General features: G+C 48.0%; 1 protein-coding gene across 1 annotated transcript in view; it reads left to right on the top strand.

The window, feature by feature from the left end:
* The first annotated feature begins 335 nt into the window (after positions 1-335).
* The window catches only part of LOC144596372 (collagen alpha-3(VI) chain-like), a 40,408-nt gene continuing 17,305 nt past the window's right edge, over positions 336-23,438 (top strand). Inside the window, exons 1-7 of the mRNA XM_078404628.1 lie at positions 336-932; positions 5,626-6,231; positions 7,409-8,024; positions 10,601-10,758; positions 15,446-16,051; positions 17,229-17,831; positions 20,669-21,271. Of these exons, the coding sequence (XP_078260754.1) occupies positions 344-932; positions 5,626-6,231; positions 7,409-8,024; positions 10,601-10,758; positions 15,446-16,051; positions 17,229-17,831; positions 20,669-21,271 (3,781 nt within the window). The 5' untranslated portion in view covers positions 336-343. The remainder of the gene's footprint in view (positions 933-5,625; positions 6,232-7,408; positions 8,025-10,600; positions 10,759-15,445; positions 16,052-17,228; positions 17,832-20,668; positions 21,272-23,438) is intronic.

Below are 23,438 nucleotides of genomic sequence, written 5' to 3'. Positions count from 1 at the left end.
CACTCACACAACCTGTCCAAGTCAACCTGCAACCTCATAGCATCTTCCTAACAGTTCATACTGCCACCTACTTTGTATCATCTGCAAATTTGCTAATGGTACTTTTAATCCCTTCATCCAAGGGGTGAAGGGAATGGGGGAGGGGTGAGGGGGAGGGGTGAAGGGGAGGAGGGGGTGCTGCACCAATGCAGGAGTGGTCTGGTCCCAAGTGGACCCCAAGTGGACCCCACTTGGTCTAGTATATTTTTAATTTTTGAACTTTTACTTTTACATTTTACATCCTTATCTCTGTGAACTTTGCTGAACTGACATTTCTGTTGTAGTTCCACAACCCACCCCACCGATGCCCAAGAGAGATGTTGTATTCCTTGTCGATGGATCAGACCGGGCCCAGGCTTCGTTTCCTATGATCAAATCCTTCATGACCAACGTAGCAACAAACCTGGACATTGGAAGGGACAGCATCCGGCTGGCTGTCGTGCAATACAGTGACGATTCCGTGCCCGAGTTCTTACTAAACACTTACACCAGGAAATCCGATGTGGTGCAAGCGATCAGAGGCCTGAAGCCCAAAGGTGGCAGAGAAAGCAACACTGGCAGAGCTTTGGAGTATGTCAGAAGGAATGTGTTCACCAGGTCAAGCGGAAGTCGAAAGGATGAAGACGTGCCTCAGTTCCTGATTCTTCTCACCGCGGGCAGGTCCTCCGATGATGTTAGGCAGGCAGCACAGACCCTCAAAAGGGAAGATGTCGCTCCCTTCGTGATTGGAACCAGGAATGTCGACACGGCTGAAATGCAGCAGATCTCTTTGTCTCCCGACTACGTCTTCAAATTTATCGATTTGCAAAACGTCGAAAGTATCAAGCAATACTTTATAGATCCCTTGACCGATCTAGAAACCGATCGTATCATTGAAATCAGGGATGCCCAAGGTAAGAGAATGCAAAATTCCAAGATTTCAAGATTTCAAGATCAATTTAGAAGGATGAGAGGGGATCATATAGAGACGCATAAAATTATAAGAGGACTGGACAAGCTAGATGCAGGAAAAATGTTCCCAATGTTGGGGGAGTCCAGAACCGGGGTCCACAGTCTTAGAATAAAGGGGAGGCCATTTAAAACTGAGGAAAGAAGGGACTTTTTCACCCAGAGAGTTGTGAATTTGTGGAATTCTCTGCCACAGAGGGCAGTGGAGGCCAAATCACTGGATGAATTTAAGAGAGAGTTAGATAGAGCTCTAGGGGCTGGTGGAATCAAGGGATATGGGGAGAAGGCAGGCACCGGTTACTGATTGTGGATGATCAGCCATGATCACAATGAATGGCGGTGCTGGCTCGAAGGGCCGAATGGCCTCCTCCTGCACCTATTTTCTAATTTATTGTCACATGTACCAATTAAGGTACAGTGAAATTTGAGTTTCCATACAGCCACACTAAGTGAAAAGCAACAAGACACACAGCCACATAAAGTAAAATTTAACATAAACATCCAGCACAGCGGATTCCACATTCCCCATTGTGATGGAAGGCAATAAAGTCCAACCATCTTCCTCTTTGTTCACCCGCGGTCACGAGGAACTGCAGGTGCTGGGAACACAAATTGGTGGACTGGGGGAATGGACTGGCGATGTTTCAGGTCAGGACTTGTCTTCAGACTGACTGCAGGAGGGAGGGAAGGAGAAAGTAGGAATGGGGAGAGGTGGGGGGCAGGGCAAAGTCTGCCAAGTTACAGGTGGATACAATTGAGGGGGAGGGGGGGTGTTCGATTGGCGGATGGCTGGAGTAATTGACAAAGGCTGGATCTGAGAAGGAGAGAGAAGTGAAATGTAAAGGGGATCGTGTGGAAGGGGACGGATGAATTACAAAGAGAGAGGGTAGAAAAGAAATGATGGCTTTGAGGATAGGAGATGAGTCTAAGAAGGAGGGGGATGGAGCAGGGTAACTGGGGGAGGGGGATGGGGGATGGGAATGGGGTGGGAGAATTGTGTGCACACTGGAGTACAGGGGGTAGCACAGGAAAGAGAGGGCATATTACCAGAAATGGAGAACTCAATGTTCACACCGTTAGAAGGTACTTTCTTCACGGAAGGCAGTGAAGAAAGCGAATGGTATGTTGGCATTCATAATGAGGGGATTTGAGTATAGGAGCAGGGAGGTTCTGCTGCAGTTGTACAGGGCATTGGTGAGACCACACCTGGAGTATTGCGTACAGTTTTGGTCTCCTAATCTGAGGAAAGACATTCTTGCCATAGAGGGAGTACAGAGAAGGTTCACCAGATTGATTCCTGGGATGGCAGGACTTTCAGAAAGACTGGATAGACTCGGCTTGTACTCGCTGGAATTTAGAAGATTGAGGGGGGATCTTATAGAAACTTACAAAATTCTTTAGGGGTTGGACAGGCTAGATGCAGGAAGATTGTTCCCGATGTTGGGGAAGTCCAGAACAAGGGGTCACAGTTTAAGGATAAGGGGGAAGTCTTTTAGTACCGAGATGAGAAAGTTTTTTTTCACACAGAGTGGTGAATCTGTGGAATTCTCTGCCACAGAAGGTAGTTGAGGCCAGTTCATTGGCTATATTTAAGAGGGAGTTAGATGTGGCCCTTGTGGCTAAAGGGATCAGGGGGTATGGAGAGAAGGCAGGTACGGGATACTGAGTTGGATGATCAGCCATGATCATATTGAATGGCGTTGCAGGCTCGAAGGGCCGAATGGCCTACTCCTGCACCTATTTTCTATGTTTCTATGTATCTAAGGTAAGCTTGCCCAAGTGGAAGGGGAGGCACCTTTCTTCCAGCTTGTGTCAGACCTCACTCTGACAACAGAGGAGGCCAAAGACGGAATGGTTGGTGCGGGAATGGTAAGGCGTGCTAAAACGGTTAGCAAATAGTGGATCCAACAGGCCTTGGCAGACACAGCACAAGTGTACGGTGACACGATTGCCTCGCCTGTTGCTGATGGAAAGGAGGTCACATCGAGAGCACTGAATTGGTGGATGAGGTTCTGAAGGTGTCCACGCAAAGCTCTGTCTCCGCTGCAAGAGCTGCTGCAATCCCTGGATGGAGATGAGGGGGAGTAGAGGGACGGCTGTCACATCTACTGCGGGTGCAGGGGGGAGATTACTAAGGAGGGGGCGGGTCGGGTGGGAAGGAATGAGTGTGAGCCAGTGAGCTGTGGAGGGTCTGTCCTCTGCAGACAGTGGAAGGGGAAGGGGATGAGAAGGTGGCGGGTGGCGGTGGATTCATTTTGAAGGTGGCGGACATGTTGGAACCTGCTGGGTCTCACGATTGCTGAACGTTTCATCTCCCTTTCCCATTCCCATACTGTTGTTTCTGTCGTGAACTCCATTTGAAACTGGACTTAAAACTGGTAGGAATGCTGCCCCATATTCCCCATATTCAACAGTATGAACATCACATTCTCCAATTTCAAGGTGTACCTCCCACCCCACCCACCCCCCCACCCACCATCTTTTTTTCCTTTTTTTCTGTGCCTTCTCCACACTGATGTGGACCCACTTCCTCCACTATCTCCCCCCCCCCCCCACCCCAGCCATCCTATTTCTTTTACCTCCTTTGTACATTCATCTGCCATCCTCGAGTTACTCATTACTCTTTTAACCCTGCTTTTTCCCTTTCCACCTATTCCCCCCCCCCCCCCCCCCACCTCCACCACATCCCTTTCTCCGGCTCTACATTTGATTCCTCTTCGATTCTGAAACCCCTTTACCTCCTCTTCAGTTCTAGCCTTGGTCACCAACTCCACACCCACCTGCCATTCACCAACCACCCCTTACCTGTATCCACCTATCACTTGCCAGACTTGGTCCCGTGCCCATCTCTCTTTTCCACCTTTCTCCCGCCTTGCACAATCAGTGTGAGGAACGGTCCCGACCGAATCCGCCTGAACCTGTCTGATCTCCCGGTTGGTTGCCATACACTTTAACTCCCCACTCCCACTCCCACACTGACCTGGGCCTGTCCTGGGCCTCCTCCATTGTCAAAGTGAGCCCCAACGCAAATTGGAGGAACAGCACCTCATATTTTGCTTGGGCAGCTTACACCCCAGCGGTATGAACATTGACTTCTCTAATTTCGTAACATTTGCTTTTCCTCTCCCTCCACCCACCCCACCCCCCTCCCCTTCCCAGCTCTCCGACCAGTCTAACTGTTCCCCTGATCACATTGTATCTCTGTTTGCTTTGTTGTCACCTTTTCTCCTCGCTTACTAATGTCTATCCTACATTTTCCATGATCTACATCTCTTTTGATCTCTTACACTTCCTTATCTCTGTGACTCCCTCTCCCCTGACACTCAGTCTGAAGAAGGGTCTCGACCCAAAACGTCACCCATTGCTTCTCTCCAGAGATGCTGCCAGTCCCTCTGAGTTACTGTGTCTATCTCCGAAATGTTGCCCGTATGTTCCCTTCACAGATGCTGCTGAGTTCCGTCAGCACTTTGTGTTTTACTGAAGCAACAGTTTCACTAAGTACTGTGTAAGAAGCCTCACTGTTGGTTAGCATTGACCTGATCAATCTGCAAGTCCCTGGGAAGGAACAATCTAAAACAGCCAAACACTTTGCTTCTGTGAGTGTGCATCCAATTATTCTGCCACAGTGTGCTGTCTTGGGACCGATACTCTTCAGAGTTGAGGCTAAAGCATTGCAATGGAACAGAATTAAAGTCGCTCCACAATGTAACTAAACAAGTTGAAGGAAAGAACTGCAGATGCTGGTTTAAATTGAAGATAGACACAAAATATGAAGAATATGAAGAAAGACTGGATAGACTCGGCTTGTACTCGCTGGAATTTAGAAGATTGAGGGGGGATCTATTAGAAACTTAAACAATTCTTAAGGGGTTGGACAGGATAGATGCAGAAAGGTTGTTCCCGATGTTGGGGAAGTCCAGAACAAGGGGTCACAGTTTAAGGATAAGGGGGAAGTCTTTTAGGACCGAGATGAGAAAGGTTTTTCTCACACAGAGAGTGGTGAATCTGTGGAATTCTCTGCCACAGAAGGTAGTTGAGGCCAGTTCATTGGCTATATTTAAGAGGGAGTTAGATGTGGCCCTTGTGGCTAAAGGGATCAGGGGGTATGGAGAAAAGGCAGGTACGGGATACTGAGTTGGATGATCAGCCATGATCTTATTGAATGGCGGTGCAGGCTCGAAGGGCCGAATGGCCTACTCCTGCACCTACGTTCTATGTTTCTAAAATGCTGGAGTAACTCAGCGGGACAGGCAGCTTCTCTGGATGGAAGGAATGGGTGACGTTTTAGGGCTGAGCGTCTGAAGAAGGGTCTCGACCCATTCCTTCTCCCCAGAGATGCTGCCTGTCCCGCTGAGTCGCTCCAGCATTTTGTGTCGAGACAAGATGTAGCTTGTCTGTGATCGTCTGTGCTGCTGATGTGGGCTCCTTAAGATGATGGGATAATGTCCGCTTCATTGGCTTTGCTTGAGTCCCGCTTCAAGCTGCACAAAAAAATAATTTCAAACCCGAATGAATGATATCATTTGCACAAAAGTGCACCACAGATTTGTACACGTTTCTGCTGATTGAATAAAATGCTAATGTCTCTTCTGCAATCTCGATGCAATGATAGAAAGATTAAAGGTGTTTATTTTGCAGGCGGAAGTACCGACAAGAGAGATATTGTCTTCGTGTTCGATGGGTCGGATAATGCGATGTCAGCTTTACCTTCGTTGCGCACCTTCATTTCTGCAACGGTGGATCAACTGGACGTCGGGCTTGACGCGGTCCGTGTTGCCGTTGTGCAGTACAGTGATGATGCCAGAGTGGAATTCCTCTTGAATGACCACTCCACTAAACGGGAAGTCACAAACGCAATCAGCAGACTGCAGCACAAAGGGGGGCGGGAGATTAGAATTGGCGAAGTGTTAAATTATGTCCGGAACAACGTCTTCACCAGGGCGGGCGGGAGCAGAATCAAGGAGGGCGTGCCTCAGTTCTTGGTGCTGCTCACGGCCGGTAAGTCGGCAGACCAGGTTGCCCGGCCTTCACTGGCGTTGAAGGAAGCTGGAGTTGCGGCCATTGCCATTGGATCCAGAGCCGCCGATGACGAAGTCCTCCGACATATTTCCCTCTCTCCCGATTACATTTACAAGGTCGCAGACCTGAGGAGAGTGATGACCGTGCGGCAGAGCGTATTGCAGCCGCTGAAGATACTGGACACGGTGACGATTCGGCGCACCTACCGGCAGAATCCCGTGGACAGTAAGGACGGACGGATTTTTTTCAAACCTCTGACTATAAGAATTGGGATGTCACGGTGCTGTTGTGCAGAACTTTGGTCAGGCTGCACTTGGAATATTGTGCCTAGGATGTAGTTGGAAGGATCTAACAGGGCACATGCAACAGGGAGTGGCTTAGGGAACTCGTGTGGTGGAGAGATGGAGAGAGAGAGGGAAAGCAAGGGTTACTTGAAGTTAGAGAAATCAATATTCATACCGTTGGTCGACACAAAATGCTGGAGTAACTCAGCGGGGACAGGCAGCATCTCTGGAGAGAAGGGACGGGTGAGGTTTCGGGCCGAGACCCTTCTTCAGACTGATGTCAGGGGAGAGGGAGGTATGTAGATAAGGAAGTGTAAGGTGTGAAAGCAGGACAGGGGGAATGGAGATCAAGGAAAATGTAGAATGGATCATTGTTAGCTGGGTGAAGGGAACCACAAAGCCAACAGAGATGAAATGCAGTTGGAGACAGTAAGACTGGTCGGAGAACTGGGAAGGGGAGGGGTGGAGAGAGAGGGAAAGCAAGGGGTTACTTGAAATACCACTGTGTTGTAAGCTGCCCTGCAAGGTAGACAATGTCTCTCATCAATCGTCTAGGTCACTTCTTCAAAAAATCAATCATATTTTTGAAGTATGATTTCCCATGTACAAAGTCATGCTGACTATTCATAATCAGGCCTTGCCTTTAGACAATAGACAATAGGTGCAGGAGTAGGCCATTCGGCCCTTCGAGCCAGGAAGAGAGTTGATAAACTGAGCACTCTGTCCTGGGTTGCCCCCTCGACCCAGTGCAGAGGCGGTGGGAGAGAGGAGGATGATGGCAAAGCTAACATCGCTGCTGGACAACGACTCCCACCCCATGCAGGACACGGTCACTGCACTGAGTAGTTCCTTCAGTGACAGACTCCTTCACCCCAAGTGTGTGAAGGAGAGATATCGAAGGTGCTTCCTTCCTGCTGCTGTCAGACTGCACAACCAGCACTGCTCCCAGCAGACAAGCAAATAAAGATAATTACTGCTATTTTAATTTTTTTATGAACGCTTATTTATTTTTGCTACCCACTTTGCTGCTGTAACCCTGCAAACTTTCCCCATTGTGGGCCGAATAAAGGATTATTGATTAATTCATTAATTAATTGATTGGTGTCATTCTTTTGCAGCTCCCAGTGGTGACAAGAAAGACATTGTGTTTTTAATCGATGGGTCTAACAATGTTGGGACCGAAGATTTTGCCCACATTCGTGATTTTATCCAGTACATAATTAATAACTTTGATATTGGACCCAACGCGGTCCGCGTTGGCCTGGCACAATATAGCAGCAATGGGAAAATGGAGTTCACCCTGAAGCAACACGTAGGCAAAGGCACCCTTCAAAATGCCGTGAGGCGAATGAGACCAAAAGGAGGTGCCCCTCTGAATATGGGCATAGGTTTGGACTTTGTCATGAAAAGTCTTTTCACCAGGGAGGCTGGAGGTAGAAGGCACGAAGGAGTACCCCAGTACCTGATCGTCATCAACGGAGGAAATTCCAGAGACAATATTCAACGTTACCTCGGGACATTACAAAATTCAGGAATTTATGTCTTTGGCATAGGGGCAAAGAACGTGGATGCAAATGAACTCCAACGGATTGCGACGGTTAATTATGGCACCTACATCGTCAATAACTTTCAGGAACTTAAAGGCATACAAGAGTCTTTGAAGGATCGCTTGCAATTGGAAAATCCCAATACGTATGAAACGCCAGAACCACCCACTGAAAGTGAGTACCTAAGGCGAGGAGTGAATGTTGCGAAAAACGTGGTGGGCTTCATTTATTTGCTTTTGCAACAAAAGCATTAATCAGCGATAACAGGGATAACATCGATGTTAAAATAGCAAGATCTAAAGGTGATGTACTATTTGCATGCTGGGATGACAAAATGTGAAAGGCAAACTACACTTCATATAGTCATCCTGTGTTATTAAAAAGGGTACATTTTCCATTTGGATAACATTGAATAATTTGGTTTGAGGAGGGGGGGGATTTTTTTTTAGATTTAGATTTAGTGATACAGCGCGGAAACAGGCCCTTCAGCCCACCGAGTCCGCGCCGCCCAGCGATCCCCGCACACTAACACTATCCTACACACACTAGGGACAATTTTTACATATTACCCAGTCAATTAACCTACATACCTGTATGTCTTTGTACCAACACTTCCAAAACTATTTGTGGGATTTGAGTTAAAATGTTAAAAGCTAAATTTAATTTGCTTCAAACAAACTATAGCTGGCCATACATTTCATTAAAGATTTTTATTGTCTATAACATTTTGTTCATTTTTATCATTTAGGGAAACAAATTTCTAATAATCTGCAGAGATTGGCAGACATCACTGTTCTGATGGTTGAGGTTTTTTGACTGTGATGATTAAGACTAATCTTGATTTAGTTGCAGCCAGCATAATCTTTTTTGTATTTCTGCCGTCTTCCATCCAATGCTCACATTCATTGCTTTTTCCGCAAAGCTCTCGTAGGCTTGCAGGTGCAGCAGGCAGTGAAGAAAGCTTGCTCTGGATCTGCACCTCCTGATGTATAGGTCCTGCAGGGGGACGAGTGTAGTTCCCATGGTGCGTTCTGCCGAACGCACTACTCTCTGCAGGGCCATCCTGTCCTGGGCAGAGCTGTTCCCAAACCAGACTGTGATGTTGCCGGACAGGATGCTCTCTACAGCCCCAGAGTAGAAGCAATGGAGGATCCTCAGCGACACTCTGAATTTCCTCAGTTGTCTAAGGTGGTAAAGGCGCTGCTTAGCCTTACCCACCAGTGCGGCAATGTGCGTTGCCCACGTCAGATCCTCTGAGATGCGGACTCCCAAGTATTTGAAACTGCTCACCCTATCCACAATAGACCCATTTATCTCCAGTGGCGTGTACGTCCTTGGATGTTTAGCCCTTCTGAAGTCCACAATCAGCTCCTTTGTTTTAGTGACATTCAAGAGGAGGCTATTGTCCTGACACCAGAGTGCCAGATCAGCCACCTCCTCCCGGTAGGCCTTCTCATCGTTGTTGGAGATCCGGCCCACCACCACAGTGTCATCAGCAAACTTGATGATGGAGTTTGAGCTGAACCTGGCCCTACAGTCATGTGTGTACAGGGAGTAGAGTAGGGGGCTAAGGACGCAGCCCTGGGGGGATCCTATGTTCAGGGTGAGGGAGCTAGATGTGTGTTCCCCCATCCTGACAACTTGGGGCCTGGCAGTGAGAAAGTCCAGGACCCAGGCACACAGAGGGGTGCTAAGCCCCAGTTCCAGCAGCTTCTCAACCAGTCTGCTGGAGACTATTGTGTTGAATGCTGAACTAAAGTCAATGAACAGCATCCTCACATAGCCCCCCTGGCTGTCCAGATGAGAGAGAGCGGTGTGTAGAACCTGGGAGACCGCATCATCCGTGGACCTGTTCGGACGGTATGCGAACTGTAGTGGGTCCATGTTGCGAGGAAGGAGGGCGCAGATGTGCTTCTTGACTAGCCTCTCCAAGCATTTCATGACAACCGAGGTGAGGGCCACCGGTCGGTAGTCATTTAAACACGCTGGAGAGGCATTCTTTGGCACCGGTACAATGATGGGTATTTTGAAGCATGCAGGGACCACGAACTTTGCCAAGGAGAGGTTGAATATTGTGGTGAGCACTGGAGCAAGCTGAGTAGCACAAGACTTTAGTACTCGCCCAGATATACCATCTGGGCCTCCAGCTTTCCTCGTGTTCACACGCGTCAGATCCCACCTCACCTCATGCTCGGACACCGAGAATGTGTGCACATCCCCGGCGGTGGATCCCCCTCCAGCCTCGCTAGCCAGCGCCCCTTCGGTGCTGTTTTTAGACGGCGAGCTGGTGGTGTTATGAAGGCCAACATTCCATTGGCTTTCTTCACTGCCTGCTTCACCTGCATGCTTCCTTTCACTGACTGATGCACTAGGACACCCAGATCTCGTTGTACGTTCCCTTTTCCTAACTTGACACCATTCAGATAATACTCTGCCTTCCTATTTTTACCACCGAAGTGGATAACCTCACACTTATCCACATTAAACTGCATCTGCCATGCATCCGCCCACTCACACAACCTGTCCAAGTCAACCTGCAACCTCATAGCATCTTCCTAACAGTTCATACTGCCACCTACTTTGTATCATCTGCAAATTTGCTAATGGTACTTTTAATCCTTTCATCCAAGGGGTGAAGGGAATGGGGGAGGGGGGGAGGGGGAGGGGTGAAGGGGAGGAGGGGGTGCTGCACCAATGCAGGAGTGTGCAGGCAGCACAGACCCTCAAAAGGGAAGATGTCGCTCCCTTCGTGATTGGAACAAGGAATGTCGACACGGCTGAAATGCAGCAGATCTCTTTGTCTCCCGACTACGTCTTCAAATTTATCGATTTGCAAAACGTCGAAAGTATCAAGCAATACTTTATAGATCCCTTGACCGATCTAGAAACCGATCGTATCATTGAAATCAGGGACACCCAAGGTAAGAGAATGCAAAATTCCAAGATTTCAAGATTTCAAGATCAATTTAGAAGGATGAGAGGGGATCATATAGAGGCGCATAAAATGATAAGAGGACTGGACAAGCTAGATGCAGGAAAAATGTTCCCAATGTTGGGGGAGTCCAGAACCGGGGTCCACAGTCTTAGAATAAAGGGGAGGCCATTTAAAACTGAGGAAAGAAGGGACTTTTTCACCCAGAGAGTTGTGAATTTGTGGAATTCTCTGCCACAGAGGGCAGTGGAGGCCAAATCACTGGATGAATTTAAGAGAGAGTTAGATAGAGCTCTAGGGGCTGGTGGAATCAAGGGATATGGGGAGAAGGCAGGCACCGGTTACTGATTGTGGATGATCAGCCATGATCACAATGAATGGCGGTGCTGGCTCGAAGGGCCGAATGGCCTCCTCCTGCACCTATTTTCTAATTTATTGTCACATGTACCAATTAAGGTACAGTGAAATTTGAGTTTCCATACAGCCACACTAAGTGAAAAGCAACAAGACACACAGCCACATAAAGTAAAATTTAACATAAACATCCAGCACAGCGGATTCCACATTCCCCATTGTGATGGAAGGCAATAAAGTCCAACCATCTTCCTCTTTGTTCACCCGCGGTTTCGAGGAACTGCAGGTGCTGGGAATACAAATTGGTGGACTGGGGGAATGGACTGGCGATGTTTCAGGTCAGGACTTGTCTTCAGACTGACTGCAGGAGGGAGGGAAGGAGAAAGTAGGAATGGGGAGAGGTGGGGGGCAGGGCAAAGTCTGCCAAGTGACAGGTGGATACAATTGAGGGGGAGGGGGGGGGGTGTTCGATTGGCGGATGGCTGGAGTAATTGACAAAGGCTGGATCTGAGAAGGAGAGAGAAGTGAAATGTAAAGGGGATCGTGTGGAAGGGGACGGATGAATTACAAAGAGAGAGGGTAGAAAAGAAATGATGGCTTTGAGGATAGGAGATGAGTCTAAGAAGGAGGGGGATGGAGCAGGGTAACTGGTGGAGGGGGATGGGGGATGGGAATGGGGTGGGAGAATTGTGTGCACACTGGAGTACAGGGGGTAGCACAGGAAAGAGAGGGCATATTACCAGAAATGGAGAACTCAATGTTCACACCGTTAGAAGGTACTTTCTTCACGGAAGGCAGTGAAGAAAGCGAATGGTATGTTGGCATTCATAATGAGGGGATTTGAGTATAGGAGCAGGGAGGTTCTGCTGCAGTTGTACAGGGCATTGGTGAGACCACACCTGGAGTATTGCGTACAGTTTTGGTCTCCTAATCTGAGGAAAGACATTCTTGCCATAGAGGGAGTACAGAGAAGGTTCACCAGATTGATTCCTGGGATGGCAGGACTTTCAGAAAGACTGGATAGACTCGGCTTGTACTCGCTGGAATTTAGAAGATTGAGGGGGATCTTATAGAAACTTACAAAATTCTTTAGGGGTTGGACAGGCTAGATGCAGGAAGATTGTTCCCGATGTTGGGGAAGTCCAGAACAAGGGGTCACAGTTTAAGGATAAGGGGGAAGTCTTTTAGTACCGAGATGAGAAAGTTTTTTTTCACACAGAGTGGTGAATCTGTGGAATTCTCTGCCACAGAAGGTAGTTGAGGCCAGTTCATTGGCTATATTTAAGAGGGAGTTAGATGTGGCCCTTGTGGCTAAAGGGATCAGGGGGTATGGAGAGAAGGCAGGTACGGGATACTGAGTTGGATGATCAGCCATGATCATATTGAATGGCGTTGCAGGCTCGAAGGGCTGAATGGCCTACTCCTGCACCTATTTTCTATGTTTCTATGTATCTAAGGTAAGCTTGCCCAAGTGGAAGGGGAGGCACCTTTCTTCCAGCTTGTGTCAGACCTCACTCTGACAACAGAGGAGGCCAAAGACGGAATGGTTGGTGCGGGAATGGTAAGGCGTGCTAAAACGGTTAGCAAATAGTGGATCCAACAGGCCTTGGCAGACACAGCACAAGTGTACGGTGACACGATTGCCTCGCCTGTTGCTGATGGAAAGGAGGTCACATCGAGAGCACTGAATTGGTGGATGAGGTTCTGAAGGTGTCCACGCAAAGCTCTGTCTCCGCTGCAAGAGCTGCTGCAATCCCTGGATGGAGATGAGAGGGGGAGTAGAGGGACGGCTGTCACATCTACTGCGGGTGCAGGGGGGAGATTCCTAAGGAGGGGGCGGGTCGGGTGGGAAGGAATGAGTGTGAGCCAGTGAGCTGTGGAGGGTCTGTCCTCTGCAGACAGTGGAATGGGAAGGGGATGAGAAGATGGCGGGTGGCGGTGGATTCATTTTGAAGGTGGCGGACATGTTGGAACCTGCTGAGTCTCACGATTGCTGAACGTTTCATCTCCCTTTCCCATTCCCATACTGTTGTTTCTGTCGTGAACTCCATTTGAAACTGGACTTAAAACTGGTAGGAATGCTGCCCCATATTCCCCATATTCAACAGTATGAACATCACATTCTCCAATTTCAAGGTGTACCTCCCACCCCACCCACCCCCCCCACCCACCATCTTTTTTTCCTTTTTTTCTGTGCCTTCTCCACGCTGATGTGGACCCACTTCCTCCACTATCTCCCCCCCCCCCCACCCCAGCCATCCTATTTCTTTTACCTCCTTTGTACATTCATCTGCCATCCTCGAGTTACTCATTACTCTTTTAACCCTGCTTTTTCCCTTCCCACCTATTCCCTCCCCCCCCCCCCCCTCCACCACATCCCTTTCTCCGGCTCTACATTTGATTCCTCTTCGATTCTGAAACCCCTTTACCTCCTCTTCAGTTCTAGCCTTGGTCACCAACTCCACACCCACCTGCCATTCACCAACCACCCCTTACCTGTAACCACCTATCACTTGCCAGACTTGGTCCCGTGCTCTTTTCCACCTTTCTCCCGCCTTGCACAATCAGTGTGAGGAACGGTCCCGACCGAATCCGCCTGAACCTGTCTGATCTCCCGGTTGGTTGCCATACACTTTAACTCCCCACTCCCACTCCCACACTGACCTGGGCCTGTCCTGGGCCTCCTCCATTGTCAAAGTGAGCCCCAACGCAAATTGGAGGAACAGCACCTCATATTTTGCTTGGGCAGCTTACACCCCAGCGGTATGAACATTGACTTCTCTAATTTCGTAACATTTGCTTTTCCTCTCCCTCCACCCACCCCACCCCCCTCCCCTTCCCAGTTCTCCGACCAGTCTAACTGTTCCCCTGATCACATTGTATCTCTGTTTGCTTTGTTGTCACCTTTTCTCCTCGCTTACTAATGTCTATCCTACATTTTCCTTGATCTACATCTCTTTTGATCTCTTACACTTCCTTATCTCTGTGACTCCCTCTCCCCTGACACTCAGTCTGCAGAAGGGTCTCGACCCAAAACGTCACCCATTGCTTCTCTCCAGAGATGCTGCCAGTCCCTCTGAGTTACTGTGTCTATCTCCGAAATGTTGCCCGTATGTTCCCTTCACAGATGCTGCTGAGTTCCGTCAGCACTTTGTGTTTTACTGAAGCAACAGTTTCACTAAGTACTGTGTAAGAAGCCTCACTGTTGGTTAGCATTGACCTGATCAATCTGCAAGTCCCTGGGAAGGAACAATCTAAAACAGCCAAACACTTTGCTTCTGTGAGTGTGCATCCAATTATTCTGCCACAGTGTGCTGTCTTGGGACCGATACTCTTCAGAGTTGAGGCTAAAGCATTGCAATGGAACAGAATTAAAGTCGCTCCACAATGTAACTAAACAAGTTGAAGGAAAGAACTGCAGATGCTGGTTTAAATTGAAGATAGACACAAAATATGAAGAATATGAAGAAAGACTGGATAGACTCGGCTTGTACTCGCTGGAATTTAGAAGATTGAGGGGGGATCTATTAGAAACTTAAACAATTCTTAAGGGGTTGGACAGGATAGATGCAGAAAGGTTGTTCCCGATGTTGGGGAAGTCCAGAACAAGGGGTCACAGTTTAAGGATAAGGGGGAAGTCTTTTAGGACCGAGATGAGAAAGGTTTTTCTCACACAGAGAGTGGTGAATCTGTGGAATTCTCTGCCACAGAAGGTAGTTGAGGCCAGTTCATTGGCTATATTTAAGAGGGAGTTAGATGTGGCCCTTGTGGCTAAAGGGATCAGGGGGTATGGAGAAAAGGCAGGTACGGGATACTGAGTTGGATGATCAGCCATGATCTTATTGAATGGCGGTGCAGGCTCGAAGGGCCGAATGGCCTACTCCTGCACCTACGTTCTATGTTTCTAAAATGCTGGAGTAACTCAGCGGGACAGGCAGCTTCTCTGGATGGAAGGAATGGGTGACGTTTTAGGGCTGAGCGTCTGAAGAAGGGTCTCGACCCATTCCTTCTCCCCAGAGATGCTGCCTGTCCCGCTGAGTCGCTCCAGCATTTTGTGTCGAGACAAGATGTAGCTTGTCTGTGATCGTCTGTGCTGCTGATGTGGGCTCCTTAAGATGATGGGATAATGTCCGCTTCATTGGCTTTGCTTGAGTCCCGCTTCAAGCTGCACAAAAAAATAATTTCAAACCCGAATGAATGATATCATTTGCACAAAAGTGCACCACAGATTTGTACACGTTTCTGCTGATTGAATAAAATGCTAATGTCTCTTCTGCAATCTCGATGCAATGATAGAAAGATTAAAGGTGTTTATTTTGCAGGCGGAAGTACCGACAAGAGAGATATTGTCTTCGTGTTCGATGGGTCGGATAATGCGATGTCAGCTTTACCTTCGTTGCGCACCTTCATTTCTGCAACGGTGGATCAACTGGACGTCGGGCTTGACGCGGTCCGTGTTGCCGTTGTGCAGTACAGTGATGATGCCAGAGTGGAATTCCTCTTGAATGACCACTCTACTAAACGGGAAGTCACAAACGCAATCAGCAGACTGCAGCACAAAGGGGGGCGGGAGATTAGAATTGGCGAAGTGTTAAATTATGTCCGGAACAACGTCTTCACCAGGGCGGGCGGGAGCAGAATCAAGGAGGGCGTGCCTCAGTTCTTGGTGCTGCTCACGGCCGGTAAGTCGGCAGACCAGGTTGCCCGGCCTTCACTAGCGTTGAAGGAAGCTGGAGTTGCGGCCATTGCCATTGGATCCAGAGCCGCCGATGACGAAGACCTCCGACATATTTCCCTCTCTCCCGATTACATTTACAAGGTCGCAGACCTGAGGAGAGTGATGACCGTGCGGCAGAGCGTATTGCAGCCGCTGAAGATACTGGACACGGTGACGATTCGGCGCACCTACCGGCAGAATCCCGTGGACAGTAAGGACGGACGGATTTTTTTCAAACCTCTGACTATAAGAATTGGGATGTCACGGTGCTGTTGTGCAGAACTTTGGTCAGGCTGCACTTGGAATATTGTGCCTAGGATGTAGTTGGAAGGATCTAACAGGGCACATGCAACAGGGAGTGGCTTAGGGAACTCGTGTGGTGGAGAGATGGAGAGAGAGAGGGAAAGCAAGGGTTACTTGAAGTTAGAGAAATCAATATTCATACCGTTGGTCGACACAAAATGCTGGAGTAACTCAGCGGGGACAGGCAGCATCTCTGGAGAGAAGGGACGGGTGAGGTTTCGGGCCGAGACCCTTCTTCAGACTGATGTCAGGGGAGAGGGAGGTATGTAGATAAGGAAGTGTAAGGTGTGAAAGCAGGACAGGGGGAATGGAGATCAAGGAAAATGTAGAATGGATCATTGTTAGCTGGGTGAAGGGAACCACAAAGCCAACAGAGATGAAATGCAGTTGGAGACAGTAAGACTGGTCGGAGAACTGGGAAGGGGAGGGGTGGAGAGAGAGGGAAAGCAAGGGGTTACTTGAAATACCACTGTGTTGTAAGCTGCCCTGCAAGGTAGACAATGTCTCTCATCAATCGTCTAGGTCACTTCTTCAAAAAATCAATCATATTTTTGAAGTATGATTTCCCATGTACAAAGTCATGCTGACTATTCATAATCAGGCCTTGCCTTTAGACAATAGACAATAGGTGCAGGAGTAGGCCATTCGGCCCTTCGAGCCAGGAAGAGAGTTGATAAACTGAGCACTCTGTCCTGGGTTGCCCCCTCGACCCAGTGCAGAGGCGGTGGGAGAGAGGAGGATGATGGCAAAGCTAACATCGCTGCTGGACAACGACTCCCACCCCATGCAGGACACGGTCACTGCACTGAGTAGTTCCTTCAGTGACAGACTCCTTCACCCCAAGTGTGTGAAGGAGAGATATCGAAGGTGCTTCCTTCCTGCTGCTGTCAGACTGCACAACCAGCACTGCTCCCAGCAGACAAGCAAATAAAGATAATTACTGCTATTTTAATTTTTTTATGAACGCTTATTTATTTTTGCTACCCACTTTGCTGCTGTAACCCTGCAAACTTTCCCCATTGTGGGCCGAATAAAGGATTATTGATTAATTCATTAATTAATTGATTGGTGTCATTCTTTTGCAGCTCCCAGTGGTGACAAGAAAGACATTGTGTTTTTAATCGATGGGTCTAACAATGTTGGGACCGAAGATTTTGCCCACATTCGTGATTTTATCCAGTACATAATTAATAACTTTGATATTGGACCCAACGCGGTCCGCGTTGGCCTGGCACAATATAGCAGCAATGGGAAAATGGAGTTCACCCTGAAGCAACACGTAGGCAAAGGCACCCTTCAGAATGCCGTGAGGCGAATGAGACCAAAAGGAGGTGCCCCTCTGAATATGGGCATAGGTTTGGACTTTGTCATGAAAAGTCTTTTCACCAGGGAGGCTGGAGGTAGAAGGCACGAAGGAGTACCCCAGTATCTGATCGTCATCAACGGAGGAAATTCCAGAGACAATATTCAACGTTACCTCGGGACATTACAAAATTCAGGAATTTATGTCTTTGGCATAGGGGCAAAGAACGTGGATGCAAATGAACTCCAACGGATTGCGACGGTTAATTATGGCACCTACATCGTCAATAACTTTCAGGAACTTAAAGGCATACAAGAGTCTTTGAAGGATCGCTTGCAATTGGAAAATCCCAATACGTATGAAACGCCAGAACCACCCACTGAAAGTGAGTACCTAAGGCGAGGAGTGAATGTTGCGAAAAACGTGGTGGGCTTCATTTCTTTGCTTTTGCAACAAAAGCATTAATCAGCGATAACAGGGATAACATCGATGTTAAAATAGCAAGATCTAAAGGTGATGTGCTATTTGCATGCTGGGATGACAAAATGTGAAAGGCAAACTACACTTCATATAGTCATCCTGTGTTATTAAAAAGGGTACATTTTCCATTTGGATAACATTGAATAATTTGGTTTGAGGAGGGGGGGGATTTTTTTTTAGATTTAGATTTAGTGATACAGCGCGGAAACAGGCCCTTCAGCCCACCGAGTCCGCGCCGCCCAGCGATCCCCGCACACTAACACTATCCTACACACACTAGGGACAATTTTTACATATTACCCAGTCAATTAACCTACATACCTGTATGTCTTTGTACCAACACTTCCAAAACTATTTGTGGGATTTGAGTTAAAATGTTAAAAGCTAAATTTAATTTGCTTCAAACAAACTATAGCTGGCCATACATTTCATTAAAGATTTTTATTGTCTATAACATTTTGTTCATTTTTATCATTTAGGGAAACAAATTTCTAATAATCTGCAGAGATTGGCAGACATCACTGTTCTGATGGTTGAGGTTTTTTGACTGTGATGATTAAGACTAATCTTGATTTAGTTGCAGCCAGCATAATCTTTTTTGTATTTCTGCCGTCTTCCATCCAATGCTCACATTCATTGCTTTTTCCGCAAAGCTCTCGTAGGCTTGCAGGTGCATCAGGCAGTGAAGAAAGCGAATGGTATGATGGCATTCATAGCGAGGGGATTTGAGTATAGGAGCAGGGAGGTTCTGCTGCAGTTGTACAGGGCATTGGTGAGACCACACCTGGAGTATTGCGTACAGTTTTGGTCTCCTAATCTGAGGAAAGACATTCTTGCCATAGAGGGAGTACAGAGAAGGTTCACCAGATTGATTCTTGGGATAGCAGGACTTTCATATGAAGAAAGACTGGATAGACTAGGCTTGTACTCGCTGGAATTTAGATTGAGGGGGGATCTTATAGAAACTTACAAAATTCTTAAGGGGTTGGACAGGCTAGATCAGGGAAATTGTTCCCGATGTTGGGGAAGTCCAGAACAAGGGGTCACAGTTTAAGGATAAGGGGGAAGTCTTTTAGGACCGAGATGAGAACGTTTTTTTTCACACAGAGAGTGGTGAATCTGAGGAATTCTCTGCCACAGAAGTTAGTTGAGGCCAGTTCATTGGCTATATTTAAGAGGGAGTTAGATGTGGCCCTTGTGGCTAAAGGGATCAGGGTGTATGGAGAGAAGGCAGGTACAGGATACTGAGTTGGATTATCAGCCATGATCATATTGAATGGCGGTGCAGGCTCGAAGGGCCGAATGGCCTACTCCTGCACCTATTTTCTATGTTTCTATGTTTCTAAGCCTTTGAAATAACCGATGCACTTAACTTGACAGAGTTGTAAGGTAGGAGCATTCAAAAAGAACAAGTTGAACCATGATAAATAGTGGGCGAAACTATTTCTCGGAAAATGGGCCGGTTGGAAGGGTTAATGTTCGTTGCTTTTATGCATCATTCATGGTGAGATGACTGCCTGTCAGCCAAGAGCCACAGCAGCTGTTGTTTGAAGTCTAAACTTGGGAAGCGTGAAATGGTCCATCGTGGTTTTGCTTACTTACCGTCCGGTAACTCCGGAAGGGAATGCGCCGGCAACAGAATCATGGAGCATGGAGCCCACTTTGCAGTGGTACTTCATGAAGCGGCTGCTCACAGCAGCATAAGGTCGCAAGGTGATAAGGAACAGAGCAGAATTCGGCCATTCAAGTCTACTCCGCCATACAGTCATGGCTGATCTTTCTCTCCCTCCTAACCCCATTCTCCTGCCTTCTCCCCACCAACCCCGACACCCGTACTAATCAAGAATCTATCCATCTCTGCCTTAAAAATATCCACTGACTTGGCCTCCACAGCCTTCAGTGGCAAAGAATTCCACAGATTCACTGCCCCCCGACTAAAGAAGTTTCTCCTCATCTCCTTCCTAAAAAAACATCCTTTAATTCTGAGGCTGTGCCCTCTGGTCCTAGACTCTCCCACCAGTGGAAACATCCTCTCCACATCCACTCTGTCCAAGCCTTTCAGTATGTTTCAGTGAGGCCCCCGCGCATTCACGCAATCCAGGCTCCCGCGTGAATGAAGAGATGGGCATTTATGCATGATGGTAAAGAGGACCTCGTGCATCATAGAAACATAGAAAATAGGTGCAGGAGGAGGCCATTCGGCCCTTCGAGCCTGCACCACCATTCAATATGATCATGGCTGATCATCCAACTCAGTATCCTGTACCTGCCTTCTCTCCATACCCCCTGATCCCTTTAGCCACAAGGGCCACATCCAACTCCCTCTTAAATATAGCAAATGAACTGGCCTCAACTACCTTCTGTGGCAGAGAATTCCACAGACTCGCCACTCTCTGTGTGGAAAAAAAACGTTCTCATCTCGGTCCTAAAAGACTTCCCCCTTATCCTTAAACTGTGACCCCTTGTTCTGGACTTCCCCAACATCGGGAGCAATCTTCCTGCATCTAGCCTGTCCAACCCCTTAAGAATTTTGTAAGTTTCTATAAGATCCCCCCTCAATCATCAGATGCCCAACATCCCCAGCACCATAACACAACGTGCGCAGATAATAGGTGACACCGTACGGGAAGGGAAGGAGGTAAAACAGCAACTAAGTCCTTATGGTTTGAAATTCTATCATGCATATTGATAAAGATTGATGTTTTTTTTTCTAATTTAATTCTCCTCCATTTGCTTTTCAAGTTTTGCCACAGAGTAAAGCCGACATTGTATTCATTCTGGATGGGTCCATCAACGTCGGAAGGCAAAACTTCCCCCATATCACTGGGTTTGTTTCCAACCTAGTTGACGCTATCTTTATCGATGACGAGTCTCTCCAGGTGGGAGTAGTCCAGTACAATTCTGACGCCACCAACGAATTCTTCCTCAATTCGTACCGAAACAGGGAAGATGTCCTCAAGGCCATTGAGAATATAGTGTACAAGGGGGACACGACATTAAATGTGGGAGCCGCCTTGCGCTTTGTGAAGAACAATCAGTTTATCAAGTCGGCGGGGAGCAGGAGTGATCAACGCGTCCCACAAATTGCATTCCTAATAATTGGCGGCAAATCCAACGACGATGCGATCGCCGCTGCGACGGAGCTGAAGAATGCAGGATTCAAGATTATCACCATCGGTGTGCAGGATGCGGATGTCGATGAAATGAACAAAATCGCGAGTGAGCCAGCCGTGGTCTTCAGAGTGGCAGACATGGACACACTCTCTGAGCTGATCGAGCGAGTCCTGTTAGCCACGATCGATATCATTGCTAGTGACGGTGAACTCTGCCCACCATCAACTGATGGTAATTAACAAATTATTCACTTACCCGCAAAATATAAACTGATCACATGCTCTGAGGTATTTATTCACAAAATGCTGGGGTAACTCAGCAGGTCAGGCAGCATCTCGGGAGAAAAGGAATGGGTGACGTTTCGGGTCGAGACCCTTCTTCAGACTGATGTCAGGGGGGCGGGACAAAGGAAGGATATAGGAAGATAGAGGGAGATCTGGGAAGGAGGAGGGGAAGAGAGGGACAGAGGAACTATCTAAAGTTGGAGAAGTCGATGTTCATACCACTGGGCTGCAAACTGCCCAAGCGAAATATGAGGTGCTGTTCCTCCAATTTCCATTGGGCCTCACTATGGCACTGGAGGAGGCCCATGACAGAAAGGTCAGACTGGGAGTGGGAGGGGGAGTTGAAGTGCTTGGCCACCGGGAGATCAGTTTGATAAACACATGCTCTGAGCGTGAGCTAATGAGCGCTTTTGTTTAGTTCTCTGAGTCAAGTATCGTTACTAACTGGGGGAAGGGTGAAAATTAAAATGCAGTCTCCATTTAGCATCCCATGCAAGCACCAGATGTTCTAGCAGTGCGCTGGGGGCGGTCACGGTGGCGCAGCGGTAGAGTTGCTGCCTTACAGCGCTTGCAGCGCCGGAGACCCGGGTTCCATCCCGACTACGGGTGCTGTCTGTACGGAGTTTGTACAGTACATTCTCCCCGTGACCGCTTGGGTTTTCTCCGAGATCTTTGGTTTCCTCCCGCACTCCAAAGACCGACAGGTTTGTAGGTTAATTGGCTTGGTATAAGTGTAAGTTGTCCCTAGTGGGTGTAGGATGGTGTTAAGGTGCGGGGATCGCTGGTCGGTGCGGACTCGGTGGGCCAAAGGGCCTGTTTCTGTGCTGTATCTCTAAACTAAACTAATGCAGATGCTGGATTCTCATTTTGGTCCTTGCTTTTGATGCAATTCCCAAACTATCAACAATGCAAAATAAAACTATTGTTTGTTCAAGTCCCCCATGTGGTCAGGTCTCCCGGCTGAGTTCACACACCTCCCTCCTCCCCCCTCCCTCCTCCCCCCTCCCTCCTCCCCCCTCCCTCCTCCCCCCTCCCCTCCCCTTCCCTTTTCCCTCCCTCCTTCCCCTCCCCCCCACTCCATCCCCCTCAACCCCCTTTATCCTCCCCCTCTCCCTCCCCCCTCCCTCCCTAGGAGATAGATTTAAACTTTAAAATATGAATAACTCTAAAAATATAACACCGATTTCAATGAATTTCTTCCATTAGCACCAAAGGGACGACGGTGAGTAAGGTGGGCCTAAAATTGTCACGCTGTCGTGTACCGTTTTGACTGTAGTTCAGGACAAACAAACAAACAAACACGAGTTTTAGTATAAAGATGTGGTGGGCCAGTTTTTTACACAGAGGATGGTGGGTGCCTGGAATGTGGGTGCAGGCTCGAAGGGCCGAATGGCCTACTCCTGCACCTATTTTCTATGTTTCTATGTTTCTAAGCCTTTGAAATAACCGATGCACTTAACTTGACAGAGTTGTAAGGTAGGAGCATTCAAAAAGAACAAGTTGAACCATGATAAATAGTGGGCGAAACTATTTCTCGGAAAATGGGCCGGTTGGAAGGGTTAATGTTCGTTGCTTTTATGCATCATTCATGGTGAGATGACTGCCTGTCAGCCAAGAGCCACAGCAGCTGGTGTTTGAAGTCTAAACTTGGGAAGCGTGAAATGGTCCATTGTGGTTTTGCTTACTTACCGTCCGGTAACTCCGGAAGGGAATGCGCCGGCAACAGAATCATGGAGCATGGAGCCCACTTTGCAGTGGTACTTCATGAAGCGGCTGCTCACAGCAGCATAAGGTCGCAAGGTGATAAGGAACAGAGCAGAATTCGGCCATTCAAGTCTACTCCGCCATTCAGTCATGGCTGATCTTTCTCTCCCTCCTAACCCCATTCTCCTGCCTTCTCCCCAACAACCCCGACACCCGTACTAATCAAGAATCTATCCATCTCTGCCTTAAAAATATCCACTGACTTGGCCTCCACAGCCTTCAGTGGCAAAGAATTCCACAGATTCACTGCCCCCCGACTAAAGAAGTTTCTCCTCATCTCCTTCCTAAAAAAACATCCTTTAATTCTGAGGCTGTGCGCTCTGGTCCTAGACTCTCCCACCAGTGGAAAC

The sequence above is a fragment of the Rhinoraja longicauda genome, chromosome 8 (genome assembly GCF_053455715.1).
Source record: "Rhinoraja longicauda isolate Sanriku21f chromosome 8, sRhiLon1.1, whole genome shotgun sequence".
NCBI lineage: Eukaryota > Metazoa > Chordata > Chondrichthyes > Rajiformes > Arhynchobatidae > Rhinoraja > Rhinoraja longicauda.
This window is presented reverse-complemented; position numbering and strand designations above follow the sequence as displayed.